Below are 15,428 nucleotides of genomic sequence, written 5' to 3'. Positions count from 1 at the left end.
CAAGATGTACCATACTTTCCTAGTTGTACCTTGCTCTGCCCTGTTAATTGTACTTGTTTATCGGCTATTGTTGCTTCAGGGATTTTCCAACACGGCTCAATACATCCACACACACAAAAAGTGTGTATGTCATTACCTCCAGCTGTGTGTCCCTCTCATCCACCAGGCGTTTGAGGTGGAAAGCCAGGTTTCTGGAGAGGCTGTCCAGGTCCTCAGGAGGCATCTCCCCACTTTCCAACCACTGCAGGTCCACCACGTTCTCTTGATTATGAGTCACCTAAAATCACAAACATTATATCATCACTAACCATCACTGCCTTCAAATTTTGCATTATTTACATGCTACTAGTACATTTTTTTTCCCAAAAGTTTAAACTACTCGCCACCCAAAAGAGGTCTAAGAGCTGATATATCTCAGTTCTCTCCAGTTTTGTTTACTATAGAAGGGAAATACCTCTTGGATGTGGGATGCGATGGCAGCTTTGGTGTCAAAGTCCAGAGTCTGGATACGCTCAATGTACTCTTCCTTCTTCTCGCACTATAAACAGAAGTGGAAGGGAAAAGAGATGGAGAATGAGAAAGACATGTTAAAGAGTTTTGCTTGGTTTACACCTGCTGTAGTGTCCCCAGCACGAGTTTTGCATGGCAGAAGTTTTTGTAACTGGGCGCTCACTGTGGTTTTCAGCTCTACAGGAACACCTTTGGGGGAAGACTGGCCATGCAGGTTCACCTGTGCAGACATTTCTAATGATTTTCAATACTGACTCCTCATCAAGAGACCACGGAAACAGTCAAATGGTCTTCAATTATTGGAAAAAAATGGCCACTGAAGTGGGAAGAGGCTTTTTGCTGCAGTGTGAAAGAACATGAGAGATTGCAGAACTAAAAAACGGCCTCACAGAAAAGAGTTGCAACTCGGGGGAAACAAAGCAGTATAAAATAATTTCAACTTGAGGTAAGACAGATTTGTAATTACAGTAAACAAATGTAATGTTCAGCGGTACGTCGGTGTTCGCTACAGTTGCCAAACAGCCTATATTTCCAGTAACGTTCTTCTGATAACAACTGTTGACTTCTTGTTTATCCACAGAATATTTTGTTTGTTTGCTGCCTAGCGTTTTGGAGCATATTGCAACAAACAACGCGTTCAAAAATGCTTCTGTGCATGCTCATAGCTCGCACAGCATCTACGGAGGCCCACACCACAGTGTCTCACACTAGTATAAACTAAGCTTTCAGTGGGTTGGGGGTCAACTGAAGGTTAGTAGACCAACACTGCACACCCAAGGCAGGAGCTGCTCTGATGCATGCCAAGAAGGAGTAGTTGTGTAGTCTCCAAATGCAAGTTTATCTTCTGGATCAGACAAAGATCATTTTCCTGTCTTGCTGGCAGAAGATCAGATAAGAACAAGACACTGAAAAAGAACTTACATCGGTAGTGTACAGTGTGCCAGTTCTTACTCAGCACCAAGTCCTGCTGTGCTGAATGCCAGCTTCAAGTCGACACAATATGAAGTCAGAGTTACTCGCATGAATGAATGAACTATGGCATCCTTTTGCTAAAACAATTGAGCTGGTGAAAGGTCAATGGCCTTGTCTGAAATGCAGTGAGTAAGAGCTGAATGGGGCTTTGTCACAAGACAGGAAAGGTCTGCCACGCCATTTATTACAAAGCATTAGCTGTTCAAAAGAGTTGAATTCGTTTTATCAAAGGGAGCAAATAGCTGTAATCAGGGGAGGCTGAAGTAAAGGCAGACTTTTTCCAAAATTAGTCAGGCTTTGGAATTAAATTGCTACAAGACGAGCAATAAAAGTAATGAACATTTCTGCAAGTAGCTCAGTTGAAGACCTGAAGATCACAGGGTTGGATCATTTATAGCACCTATATATTGATTTCCACCTGTTATGAACTTGCTTGGTTTCTGCTCCTCAAAACCTGAATTACACATGTGAAGTGTGTAAGTGTTTCAGTGGACTAAAATGTGCTCTTACTTGGACAGCGCAGCCGAGTAGCAGCAGCAAAAGTTTCTTCATCTCCTCCAGACCTTGCTCTAAAGAAAAAAAAAGATACAGAGTATTGTGACAACAGCAAAACCACTTAAAGTATGTCTGCATGAGACGCCCAACAAAATGACACTCAAAACCAAACAACAAACAATTTACAACTATTAAACTTGGTCTAGTTTCTGCTTTGTCTCGCCTGACATTCTGTTCAATCAGCCTTTATGGTTTAAGGAGCAAAAACACACAGAGGTTAATCTATTGATAAGTTGTTTCACTGACAGCTGTAGACACCAATGCCTCGAGCACTTCCCCACAAAATGAGAGATCAGGTGACTGATGCAGAGTGATGACTATCATGATTATACGTGTGAAGCCTTTCTTTATAACAAAGTCTTATTAAGTGTTTTATTAGAAAACATTTTTTTCAATTTGAGCTATAAAATAGTTACGGCAGCTGTTTCCGAGGCAGATGGGGTCTTACTCATCTGCCTGCCCTGGCACATGTTCAAATTTATTTTCCTTTAATAAACAAATCAAGAGTTAGTCAGTCACAGCTGAGGTGCCACTTTGGAAAAATCCTCCATCTAGCCCGCATTAATTTGGGCGTACCAATTAACTAAATCCTCAGGTTGTTACAGTTTCCCACTAATAAACCCCCTCCTCTAGCTGCCACAATGTTTTCCACAGTGCAGAGAGCTGGCAGGATGAACTTCCACATGTCAGGACATATTGACAGAAACTGCTGAAACCCACAAACAGCTGTTAGCGTGCTCAACAGGCCTGAGCTCAAGTGGTATGGTATATGCAAGTTGTGTATCTGTGTCTATGTACTTTCCCTGTTTGGTGCAGTGTGTGTGTGATAAGCCAGCCCATTATGTGGCCCAGGGGGTAGCGAGTGCTAACACTGTCCGGCTCTCACAATAATAAATCCAGATTAGTGGCAGCATGTTTTCGGTGTCGGGTGGTCTCAGTTTAATGAGCCAATCATCACAGCAGGAACAGCTAAATGGCAGCCGTATAGGAAGACAACTCTGATCTACGACTTTACACTTTGTTGGACTTCCCACGTTATTTTAAATGCAAATCAAATAAGTAGATAATAAAGCTGCATCTCAGTATCATCGCAATTATAGATGAATCTTCTAAGAAACAAAATAACTGGAGAAAGGAGTCTGTCTGTGAGCTGCAAACAGACGACCAAGCTGTTCCTTTGGGAGAGCTCAGTGCGCCAATAACAGAGGATCTGTCCATCAATTTCTCAGAATCCTCCTGACCAACAAATCAATCTCCTTCCTCTCATTTCTCTTGGCTCAACAGAGACACACAAGTCAATGTGTTAGTGAGGAATCAAGACCTCAATGTGGCAGGTTAAATCTTCATCTTTTAAAATGTAAGTTCCGCATTTTTCAATATGGACCCAATTTTACCATGCTCTTGTGTCTGAGTGACTAATGGGAAATACAATTTTTGAAACTGGCTGATCCAGGCTGCAGTGTAACCATTCTGGGCATGCTCACTGCTCAATATCAATTTACGTCCACTAAAAGTGCTTGTTTTTGCTACTGACATGTTCAGATTATTGTTTCAAGTGTCTGACAATTTACATGAAGGATCCCTTCAGTCATAGACCTTTATTTACAGAGTAAGATCATTTTTGTTTGACCAGAAACAGCCCTAAAATCACCAATGCCAAACCCACCAGACTCCACTAGAATAAGCAGTAATTTTAGTGTGCATGGAGCCAGCATATTTTCACATCTAATTGGGTGAGTTTATTTCAACCAAACCAAAGTCGTAATTCTTGGAACAGTGGAAAGATGAATAAAGATATTCTGTCTGAGTTTTGTTTCTGTTGACATTAAATGAAGTGTGTTTCCCAGTGATAAAATTACACTTGATTTAAATGGAGTGTGGTGGGTTTGGCGATAGCGATTTTGGGGCTGCTTCTGGTTAAACAAAAAGGATTTTACTCTTAAACAAAAAGGTCTGTCTCTGTAGACCAATATTATCAACCAATATACTTATGGCAATTAATATTTGATCTTAGGCCCAAGCCAGGAGTTTAAAGGACAAACCAACACTGATAAGGGAAGGAAACCTGCTGCTGTTGCTCTCTGGACTGAACTTTCATGCTGTATTTTGGCCACGGTTCAACCAGTGATGTCATAGCAGGTTGCTTTTCCTTCCATCTGGTGGAAACTAAAGCTCTGCAGCAGCCTTTTTCCTCTGTATGTGAGTTCACTGTTGATTTACCCATTAAGACTGGCTGTCGGGATGTTTCTGTCATGATACAGAAATTCAGCCGTAATCTCATTTGTTCTGCAGTGCAGCCAAGGAGAGACGGTGAATTCTGTTATTCTAGGTCTCAGGGAAAGTTTCCAGCTACAGCTAAATTAATGTAAAGAAAACATTTACTTTTTGCTCACAGGGTCTTGCACTGCACTGTAGTGTGTATTGGTAATCAGTACCCTCTAACAGAAGTGCTTTATGGAAGGTGAAAGGGCATCTAACAATTTCCACCCACACTATTCTGACATTGGAGCTATGTCCTACAACTTCTTTGATTTTCCCAAGATGACAATAAATCACTTTAGTTATTCTTTGCCAAACTACCTGTCAATTTTTGTGTGTTCAACCACGTGTAACACGATGAATGGCTGAATTTAAAAGTGTGCATCATGATCCCAACATTTCAAAGATTATCACATCACTCCTCTCTATGACAGCAGACATGCAGACACCCCACCATTAGCCCTGTTTCCACCAAACACTTTCAGTATGGTACCTTTGGAACCAACAGTAACCCTTCAGACATGGTACCTAGACCCTAGCATTTCTACTGCAAACAGTCCTCTTTCATGTGGGCGGGGTTGTTGTCACTCACTGCTCCATCCAGCACTCACTGTATTTCCTCCTTTATCAGTCTGCACCTCATTTATTGTCCACAGAACGAGGCTGCACACCAACATTTTCAGAACAAAATAGAACAGGCTGCAGTGAGAGTCTCTCTCCATGGGGTATTTAAAAATAGCAGGTTTGTGCATTTAGTCCTTCTCAGGCAAGCTCAGGGGTTTAGTGTTGCTGGAGCCCACAGGAACGATGCTTTTTTTTTCTTCAAGGGAGGATTGAGATATATGCAGTTCACATAATCTGGTCGAAATCAATAAATATTTTTAAACACTTGAAGATCCATCCATTACTAAAAGTATATGTCATTCAAGAAAGACAATAAATAGGTAAGTGATGGTCAAAGTTGTCACACTGAAATTTATGGTGTGCTGATTGATTTACGCCATCAACTCATACATAGAGTAAGCTTCAAAACCAGCCCCAACTCAACTCATTGACCATCCGCTACTGACCAGTCCACAGACTGCAGTGTTCACAGCTCCACCTTTTAGTACCAGATCAGGTACCCCAACAGAGGGGGGACCAAAAATGGGGATGGTAAGGAATGTTTCCATTTGTACCATCCACAACTTTTCACAGTGGAAAATTGTACCGAACTGAACTTTACCTAATTGTACTGCATGGTGAAAACAGGGCTTTTGAATGTATAGTCACACTTTTGCCTCCCACCATTGTCAGACATCAAACTAGCATACCCATGCCTTCATGATGTCCTCCCCTGCAACAGCTGTAACTAAACTGATTAAGTAACTGCACCTGCAGAGGACTGACTGTACCAAGAAGGATGACGGCCGATAAAACTTAATTCTTACAGCTGCAGAGCTTAATGGTACACTATTAAAGCCATAAGAATAAGAACCTATTCTAGTCAGGGAAGGGATTTAGCTCAGCAAATCTACTGAAGCAACGTAGGAAAGATAAGGACCCTCACAGGATAAATAATTTATACAGCTAGAGAGGGGCGAGCATGAGGGAGAAATGGTAAGAGGCAGAGATGAAGGGGAGAGAGACAAAAGAGGGAAAGCACCACAGAGCACAGGCAACACAAACACAGGGGAGGGATATAGAAATAGAGAAACCAAGGGAGAGAAAGAGAGCAAAAGGAAGGCAAAGAGGCAGGGTTGAAAATAGAAAAGAGAAATCTCCCTCCAGCAGCAGCAGCAAGAGGGCTTCAAGGAGGCGTAACTGTCTCTCTGCTCGCCGCATCATCTCTCCCTCCCTCCCTTCTCACACATGCTCACTTCATCCATCCATCCATCCATTTATTCTCTGCAACATGCATCCACCCTTCCTTCCTTCGTTCCTTCAACATTGTTACAAATCATCCGCACCTCATGAGTGTTTGCATTTACTCATCTCGCCTTCCTTTTTCACCTCCTGTCCCCCCCCCCCCCGCTTTATCCTCCTAGCAGGAAACAAGAGGTCTGACGGCCAGTGACTAACCCTTCTTCCTGCGATGCCATTGTTAATCTGTGTGCGAGGATGTGAGTGAATAATAAGAAAAATAAATATATGTAGCTCTGTGTGTGTGCAGTCAGTTACTACAACCCGATCTTCTGCCACGATGAATAGATTCATTCAGGACCCGATGACTTGCATGTCAGGGTTGAAACTGGTACAAGCAATCTGATATTGCTTTGACGGCATGCCAGAGTTTATTCAGCCCATCTTACTGGAGCAGAGGACAGAGTTGGCTGAACCTTATTCCGAGATTATTTCAGAGCATTTGTGCTTTATAGGACGAGATAGTGTCAGAGACAGACAGCATGGAGCTGAGGTCAGTGTCATGACCAACAGTGCACGCTACACAGTCTGACTCAGGGCTGAGTGATATGGCCTGTAAATAAAATTGCAATTTTTTTAGGCTATATCACAATACACAAAATATACTTCAATATTCTGAAAGATCCTCTAAATTACTGTAGACGACTAAAAAAGTAAGTAAACTACTGTTATAACAAAGTTAAATAAAGTAAGGTCACAATAAAGTTTAAGTATTGTTAGAATAAAGTTAAATAAAATACTGATATAACAAAGTTAAATGCAGTGCTGTTACAGTAAAGTTAAATAAAAGTACTGTTATAATTAAAAACATCAAAGCGGAACCACTGGTGCTTTTGTTCTGAAACACCCACTCATCTTGAGCAGGAAGTGTTGATGTTTTTGCTATGAACTTGAAGCTTCCCCTCAAAAGTTAGACGTTAGCAGTAGGTGCAAAGTTAAGCTGTGACAGCAATGCCGTTAAACATGAGGATTTATTTATTGTGAGTGGAAAACAAACTACCAGCTCTCCAATTCATATGTTTAGGATATTTGCAAGTTGCAGCGGTGCTCCATGGTCACAAAATGCCACTAGACAGTCATGGCCTGGAGTCCTGCAGATACAAAGGCACATGACTCGCCTGCTCACACAGTGTCTTTTTTTTTTTTTTTAATTTTGTGTCTGTGAGAGAGAGAGCCATAGGAGAGAGCCGGGAAACTGAAGCGCCAAAGCCAGTCTCATTCCAACGGCTTAAAAAAAATGACGTGAGAATTTATACTTGATTATTCATTTCACATGGAACAAGCCACGTACTGTAATTTATAGGGATGCACCGAATATTCGGTAACCGAATATATTTGGGTGAATATTGAAAAAAAAACACACATTCGGTATTTGGTGGAATAAGTTAAAAGCAAGGCTGAATAATAGCAGCGTGTTTTGATAACGCAATCAAACAGCGTGCCGTGACGCGCGGAGTAAAATGTCGGCAGTGTGGTGATCCGTCCATCACTGCACTCGCATTTGCGACTAAAAATAGTTTTGAGCGAGCAAAATAGGCAAACTCCGTCTTCTGTTATTGTTTTGGTTTGAGACCCCTAGCAGCAGAAAATTACATATTGCACGTTTAAATCATTCAGCACGCTGTGCGAGCAGCCTACAGATTTCAACCAGCAGCAGAAATGAAAGGCGAATCCCACCGATTGTGGATTGAACGGGGGTCACAGACACAGACAGTAATGTATTCCTGTCAAATACGGCGGCCATCGGCTTACCGGCGACGGATAAGTCGGCTCCAATAATATCCTCCTCTTGGTGTGTGGACTGCCCAGAAGTAGCTACCTGAACAGCCGAGCCAGCCGAACACAGGTATGTGACGTGTCAGAGGAGATACAAGCTGTTCACGGCCCACAAACCTCACCGCACTTTAGGGACTGTTCGTTACTTATGAAGGGGCTTGTCAGGGGAGGAGGGTGGCTGGTTGATTCTTATTTTATTTATTTATTTTATTTTGATCCCCCCTATGTTCATCACTCATCGATGCTGTTTTTGAAGTATGAATAAGTCAATAATTAATTTATTCCATCGAAATATCATTGATGTATTATAGAAAAGTGATTTATCTTTGCATAAATGACAAAAGGCACATCTGCCTCATTTTTGCTGTGGTATCGTGATACTACTCAGAACCATGATATTTTCATTGGTATTGCACAGTGGGTCCCAATATTGGTACCGTGACAACACTAATCTGGAGGGGGTTCATCTGCAAAAACTAATGAAAAACTAAACAACGATATTCGGTATTCGGCCAAGCGTTTAATATTATTCGGCTTTGGCCACAAATTTTCATTTCGGTGCATCCCTAGTAATTTATATGATGATCTTAAAAAGAAAAACGATAAAATACAAAAAAGTAGAATCACTGCCTTGTAGCTGTACGCCTCCGCGCAGTAGTCCAGTTGCACTTATACTTTACATCCACATCTGCGAAAACATGGATGCTTCACACACATCTTCAACCCGGCAGCACAGAAGATCTATACGACTAGCACAGTTTCAAGGTGAGCATCCAAGATTAGTCACCAATTCAGTATCTGACCAAATGTCTCCCCTTCTGTTCCTGAGATTTGATTAACAGCCAAAAAAGTGTTTTTTCTCTCCAGAATATGACGTCACAGTGAAGTTGACCTTTGACCTTTCTGATATACAGTACAGGCCAAATGTTTGGACACACCTTCTCATTCAATGCGTTTTCTTTATTTTCATGACTATTTACATTGTAGATTCTCACTGAAGGCATCAAAACTATGAATGAACACATGTGGAGTTATGTACTTAACAAAAAAAGGTGAAATAACTGAAAACATGTTTTATATTCTAGTTTCTTCAAAATAGCCACCCTTTGCTCTGATTACTGCTTTGCACACTCTTGGCATTCTCTCCATGAGCTTCAAGAGGTAGTCACCTGAAATGGTTTTCCAACAGTCTTGAAGGAGTTCCCAGAGGTGTTTAGCACTTGTTGGCCCCTTTGCCTTCACTCTGCGGTCCAGCTCACCCCAAACCATCTCGATTGGGTTCAGGTCCAGTGACTGTGGAGGCCAGGTCATCTGCCGCAGCACTCCATCACTCTCCTTCTTGGTCAAATAGCCCTTACACAGCCTGGAGGTGTGTTTGGGGTCATTGTCCTGTTGAAAAATAAATGATCGTCCAACTAAACGCAAACCGGATGGGATGGCATGTCGCTGCAGGATGCTGTGGTAGCCATGCTGGTTCAGTGTGCCTTCAATTTTGAATAAATCCCCAACAGTGTCACCAGCAAAACACCCCCACACCATCACACCTCCTCCTCCATGCTTCACAGTGGGAACCAGGCATGTGGAATCCATCCGTTCACCTTTTCTGCGTCTCACAAAGACACGGCGGTTGGAACCAAAGATCTCAAATTTGGACTCATCAGACCAAAGCACAGATTTCCACTGGTCTAATGTCCATTCCTTGTGTTTCTTGGCCCAAACAAATCTCTTCTGCTTGTTGCCTCTCCTTAGCAGTGGTTTCCTAGCAGCTATTTGACCATGAAGGCCTGATTCGCGCAGTCTCCTCTTAACAGTTGTTCTAGAGATGGGTCTGCTGCTAGAACTCTGTGTGGCATTCATCTGGTCTCTGATCTGAGCTGCTGTTAACTTGCGATTTCTGAGGCTGGTGACTCGGATGAACTTATCCTCAGAAGCAGAGGTGACTCTTGGTCTTCCTTTCCTGGGTCGGTCCTCATGTGTGCCAGTTTCGTTGTAGCGCTTGATGGTTTTTGCGACTCCACTTGGGGACACATTTAAAGTTTTTGCAATTTTCCGGACTGACTGACCTTCATTTCTTAAAGTAATGATGGCCACTCGTTTTTCTTTAGTTAGCTGATTGGTTCTTGCCATAATATGAATTTTAACAGTTGTCCAATAGGGCTGTCGGCTGTGTATTAACCTGACTTCTGCACAACACAACTGATGGTCCCAACCCCATTGATAAAGCAAGAAATTCCACTAATTAACCCTGATAAGGCACACCTGTGAAGTGGAAACCATTTCAGGTGACTACCTCTTGAAGCTCATGGAGAGAATGCCAAGAGTGTGCAAAGCAGTAATCAGAGCAAAGGGTGGCTATTTTGAAGAAACTAGAATATAAAACATGTTTTCAGTTATTTCACCTTTTTTTGTTAAGTACATAACTCCACATGTGTTCATTCATAGTTTTGATGCCTTCAGTGAGAATCTACAATGTAAATAGTCATGAAAATAAAGAAAACGCATTGAATGAGAAGGTGTGTCCAAACTTTTGGCCTGTACTGTATAATGTCACCACATAATTTTATTACATTAGACATTTCTGTGAAATTTTGTTATAATTAGTGTATGAATTATTGAGTTTTGGCCAAAAACATGTTTGCGAGGTGACCTTTGACCACCAAATTGACACCAAATACAGCATTCATGTGAATAAGACAGACAAGGTCACAGTGACCTTGACCTTTGACCTTCAACCATCAAATTCTTATCAGTTCATTGTTGAGTCCAAGTGGACGTTTGTGCCAAATACCTCAAGAGGTTCTTAAAATACCGCATTCATGTGAATAAGAGACGAGGTCACAGTGACCTTGACCTTTGACCATCGACCACCAAATTTTTATCAGTTCATCGTTGAGTCCAAGTGGACATTTGTACCAAATTTAAGTAAATTCCCTAGAGGTTTTCTTGAAATATCCTGTTCACGAGATTGCAAAGGATGCAAGGTCACAGAGGCCTTGATCTTTGACCACCAAATTCTTCAGTTCATTGTTGAGTCCAAGTGGTAAGTTGTGCCATAGTTGAGTTCTTGACATATCGCATTCACAAGAATGAGACTGACAGACAACCTGAAAACTTAATGCCTCCAGCCATGGCTATCGTCGGCATGGAGGCACAATTATAGGCATATTGGCATTTTCTCTTGTTTATCTTCATTGTTTTCTCCTCATATTTCTTTGAGCCAACCCACCACTTAACACACAAACAACTATGTCTACTCTTTTCTTTCTTATGGAGACAGTAGACACCACAACACTATGTCAACAGACACACCAAACATTCGCCTACACACATGGAACACTGTTTAACTTTCCAAGCAAAAATAGCAGGCCTGACTTTTTTCATGAACTACTCCCCCACACACACACACACTCACACACACATATTACTGTCAAGCCCCTCTCTGTCAGCTGTCAACAGTTGTCTTTCCTGTCGTTTATATTGTTGAAATGGTTTCTGCTATTCGGGAAGTGATTCAAGTAAAACCATGTTTTAAAATATGTCATCCATATGTTTGGCCATATTTATTCCTTAAATGCATTTATAGCCTGATAAGTCTCCTTCATAGAGAGACAGAATATTTTTTGTGCTTAAATCACTGTTGCAGACTGACATTATTTATACGATGATGGTAATAAATGCAGGAGACTAACACTGATAGTCACAGACAAATTTTGAAGGGGAAGACTTAAGTTTTCAGAAGATGAGAACAGATCACTGCTGAGAATGCACAGTCTGTAAGACAGACTAAACAAAGGAGGTCCTGTGTGTGTGTGTGTGTGTGTGTGTGTGTGTGTGCATAAAAGCATACTCATTAAACAAGACTTGCATGCACAAGGGAGTGTGTGTCTGTGCATATCACTTTGTGTGTATATGTGAGGCAGACTAAGGTAAATCAGAGCCTGGGGGTCTACTACAGTGCATTCCCTCTGTTCACTGTTTTGAAGACACCCCTCCCCCATCTACCAACTAATCACACACACACACACACACACACACACACACACACACACACACAGACTTGTCCCCTGCCCCCTAATGAGAGCATAATAAAAGCCACATGGCCAATGACTTTCAGCTGGCAGCCACTGAGCCAGAGAGCCAGACTCCACAGCCACCGCTGGTCCGACCGACTGAATGATTATCTGACAAGCTAGAGGGTAAAGGGCAGAAGAGACCCTGAGGAATGCAGTCTAATGCTTTCTGCCTGCTCTGGTCCACTTGCTCCGAGCTGCCCACCACTCTCGTCTGCCCTGGGTCGACTTTAGAATTGATTTATATTCACTTCAGACGTGTATGGCTGTAGATCTGGAGGATGTTCAAGGCGCTGTACATGCAGTCGGTTTGCAGAAATGTACTGCTGGGAGATTCAAACAGTTAGACATTATTTCGGGAGTTGTGTTCATGAAAGAATCCCTCTAGGCTTCAGAGTGACTAATTATGGGAAGCAGATGGTCGTTAGTAGTAGAAAAAATACTTAAAATAACCCATTAAAAATACTAAAAAAAACTTGTTTTTGCTGTGTCTGCTGCAGAACAGTGGTAGATTTTTTACTTGCAAGGTAAATCAACAACCAAGTTATCCACCCATGAAACAGAAATGCAGTCAGATGTGTGTGTGTACTTGCTGCAGCCTGCTATTGTGCATTTGTTTACCCTTCATGCCTGTGGGGGCGTATGAAAATTCAGGAGGTAACTGTGACCATTGGAAAGCGATGAAAACCCAAAAATAGCTGCAATGGCTGTGGTGAAAGTGTAACAAAGACAGCTGAGAGAGGACGGGGATTTAGAAGCCATTTCATCCGCTCAGAAAGGTACAGATATCCCTCAACGCGATCTGCCAGCTGAGCCTGGAAACAATTCACTTTGAAGAGCTGATGATTACATTTGAAGAGGTGTACACGAAGGCTATGAATCTTTGTGTGGGCAATTTCTTTTTTTCCAAAAGTAAAACCACAAATCCAATGACCTTGTAGTGGATTTAGCAAAAGTTTGGCAGCAGGGGCTAATGTGCCAATAATTAACCTTAAAATTCAGTATTCCTTTTATCCATACAATCCTTTTATTTCCTCTGCGAGCACAGCATGACCTTAAACGCTGGCCTGCTACTAGTTATCATATCTCCACAGTGGCTTCATCAAGGTCACACAGGAATATCAAGTAGCAGTCAGGGTGCAGAGGTCAAGCTGCTCAAAAACGTTGTCATGAAATGCAAACACTTCACACTGCACTACTGGGTCAAAGCTTTGCTACAAAATGGTTAAATGAATTTAACGCTTCTTTCTTTTATGTGTCTTCTTAGATACTCATTAAGCCGCAGGAGCCAAGATGCAAATCACTGACATATATTTTGGGAGTGCCCTGTAATAAGACAGTTTTGGTCTGAGATGCACAAAATACTGAAGGGCATTTTTGACATAAGAATACCTTTCCTATTTAATACTTTTATTTTAGGGAAAGCTGACTTTCAACCTGGATACTTTAAGCAGTACTTATTCAGGGTTTTGATATCCACTGGTAAGAAAACCATCCCAAGACATTGGCTGCTTTCTAAAAAAACATATTCATTAAGCCATGGCAAAGACGTTTCACAATTTTGTTTACTCTTATAAAGACCACAGTAACGCTGTTAAGCACTGTCAACAGTATTTTATAGCCAGACTATATATCGTCACTGAACAGCAAATTGGACCAATCAATTCAGCCAATGGCAGAAGTAAAATTATGCTGCTCACTCTCGGGAATTACTTTGCAGTGCTGTCCAGTTGAAATATGATCACTGAATCTTTTTCTCTTTAAGCTTTTTCCTGCATGTTTTGTTCCCCTAACTTATGTTCAAGTCACCCATGAGTATTATCTCCTTCTCATAATCACATTCTTTGAGAATGTTGTGCAAATAATTCATAAAACATGTCAGATGATGGTGGTCTTTGTAAGGGTACTATGATAAAAGGACAAATTTGGGGAAATGGCAATAGTCAACCTTACACACTCTAAGTCATAGGCTGTTTCCATCTCTAATTCTGCCATCTTCTGTCCCTTGTGAACAGAGTGTAGCCAGGGATGTTAGACCAACACAGAGGTCCTACAGTGATCAATCAAGGCCCTTCAATACTATGAGTTAGCTGCTAACTGCTTCTAGCTGATACTTAAATCTCCATGCGGTGGGTCGTACACATAACACGCTGTCAAAATGTCCCATCCGTCCCATCCATGGTCCCATCCGGCAAGCTGACCCTTCGGCACAGATGTCGATTCAGTTCTATTTCCACCTCCACTGCTGGCTTAAAGGCACAACAACTCTATCCCCCCCGTTCCAAGATTGTACCTTTTATGCAGAGTGCCGAAAAAACAATTCAACATTCCCGCCTTGAACAGTCCATGTAAAAGGGGCTTCTGTTACTGTTCTGGTTTCACAGCATTCTAGCATCATTAACAGCTTGAATTTTTTTGTCTGCCTTGATTTATGTGACTAAAATTTTTTGTTTTGACCTTGAAACGAACCCATTAATCTGTCAGTTTCCCACCACCTTAACAATAAAATCAGGCTTTTTCACTTTCCTCACTTAAGTCCTTTTTAATTCTGCCATCAAGTCCACTTTTCAAAGGCGTGGGTTATGAATGACGGTCAAATAGGCAGCTCATTATTAAGCACATGGAGAAACAAAGAAAAGAAGTGGCTGGAAAATGAGATCTACAGCCAGAGAGGAAGTCACTTGGCACATCAAAGCATTGTATAATTAAAATATGTCTGTTATTGCAATCCTAATTAACGGACAGGACAAAAGCAGTGCAAAATTGCATGCGTCCTCCGTGTGAACTGTATGAACTCCTTCTGCTCATGTGATTCAACTAGAGGAATGTATGGAGCAGATATGGATCATATTTAGTTTTGCTTGTGTGCCAATATCACTCAAGTTGAAACCTGCACAGTAATGGTCAAAGTATTCTAGTATTCTGTATAATGTTGGTACATTGACACTTACCAGTCAGAGGGTTACGGCCCAGCACCAGCACGTTTGGTAAAGGCATCATCACCAGCTGCTGGAGAGTCTCCTGTTACACAAAGAAATAAAAAAGAGAGATTGCTGTTTAGCATTTGAGAAGAATTTCACATATGGAAATGGAGAAATACAATTTACACAACACTAACTGAGCCCAAATGACTTGATCTAATTATTCAAAGGAGGTTTCTGAGTGTTGGATTTTGTTAGTCCAAACAGGAGCTCACTATGAAAAACATTTCAGCCTTCCACATGTGTACTTATGCAAAGAGATCAGAGGTTTCCAGTGCACATCATCATTTAAGACAGGTTTCGGAACTACAGTAAGATTATAAACACTATAAAGACAATCCTCAGGGCCTTGACAGTGTGAAAGGCTGCCGGTATTTGACTGTAATATTATCTCCAATAAAAG

The 15,428-nt window shown here is 41.6% G+C and overlaps 1 protein-coding gene across 14 annotated transcripts in view; it reads right to left on the bottom strand.

The window, feature by feature from the left end:
• Nucleotides 1-15,428, bottom strand: part of ccdc88ab (coiled-coil and HOOK domain protein 88ab) — a 97,115-nt gene that overhangs the window by 45,131 nt on the left and 36,556 nt on the right. For all 14 annotated transcript variants that reach the window (XR_013487941.1, XR_004500862.2, XR_013487943.1 and 11 more), the window contains exons 4-7: nt 14,996-15,065; nt 1,993-2,051; nt 455-538; nt 137-277 (exon numbers count right to left, since the gene is read on the bottom strand). Coding sequence is in view for 9 of the 14 variants with exons in the window: in XM_078160991.1 (XP_078017117.1) it covers nt 137-277; nt 455-538; nt 1,993-2,051; nt 14,996-15,065 (354 nt within the window). In the remaining 5 variants the exon portion in view is untranslated. The remainder of the gene's footprint in view (nt 1-136; nt 278-454; nt 539-1,992; nt 2,052-14,995; nt 15,066-15,428) is intronic.

Source organism: Epinephelus lanceolatus, chromosome 17 (assembly GCF_041903045.1).
Source record: "Epinephelus lanceolatus isolate andai-2023 chromosome 17, ASM4190304v1, whole genome shotgun sequence".
Lineage (NCBI taxonomy): Eukaryota > Metazoa > Chordata > Actinopteri > Perciformes > Serranidae > Epinephelus > Epinephelus lanceolatus.
Note: the sequence above shows the minus strand (reverse complement) of the source record. Positions and strands in the feature narration are given on the sequence as shown.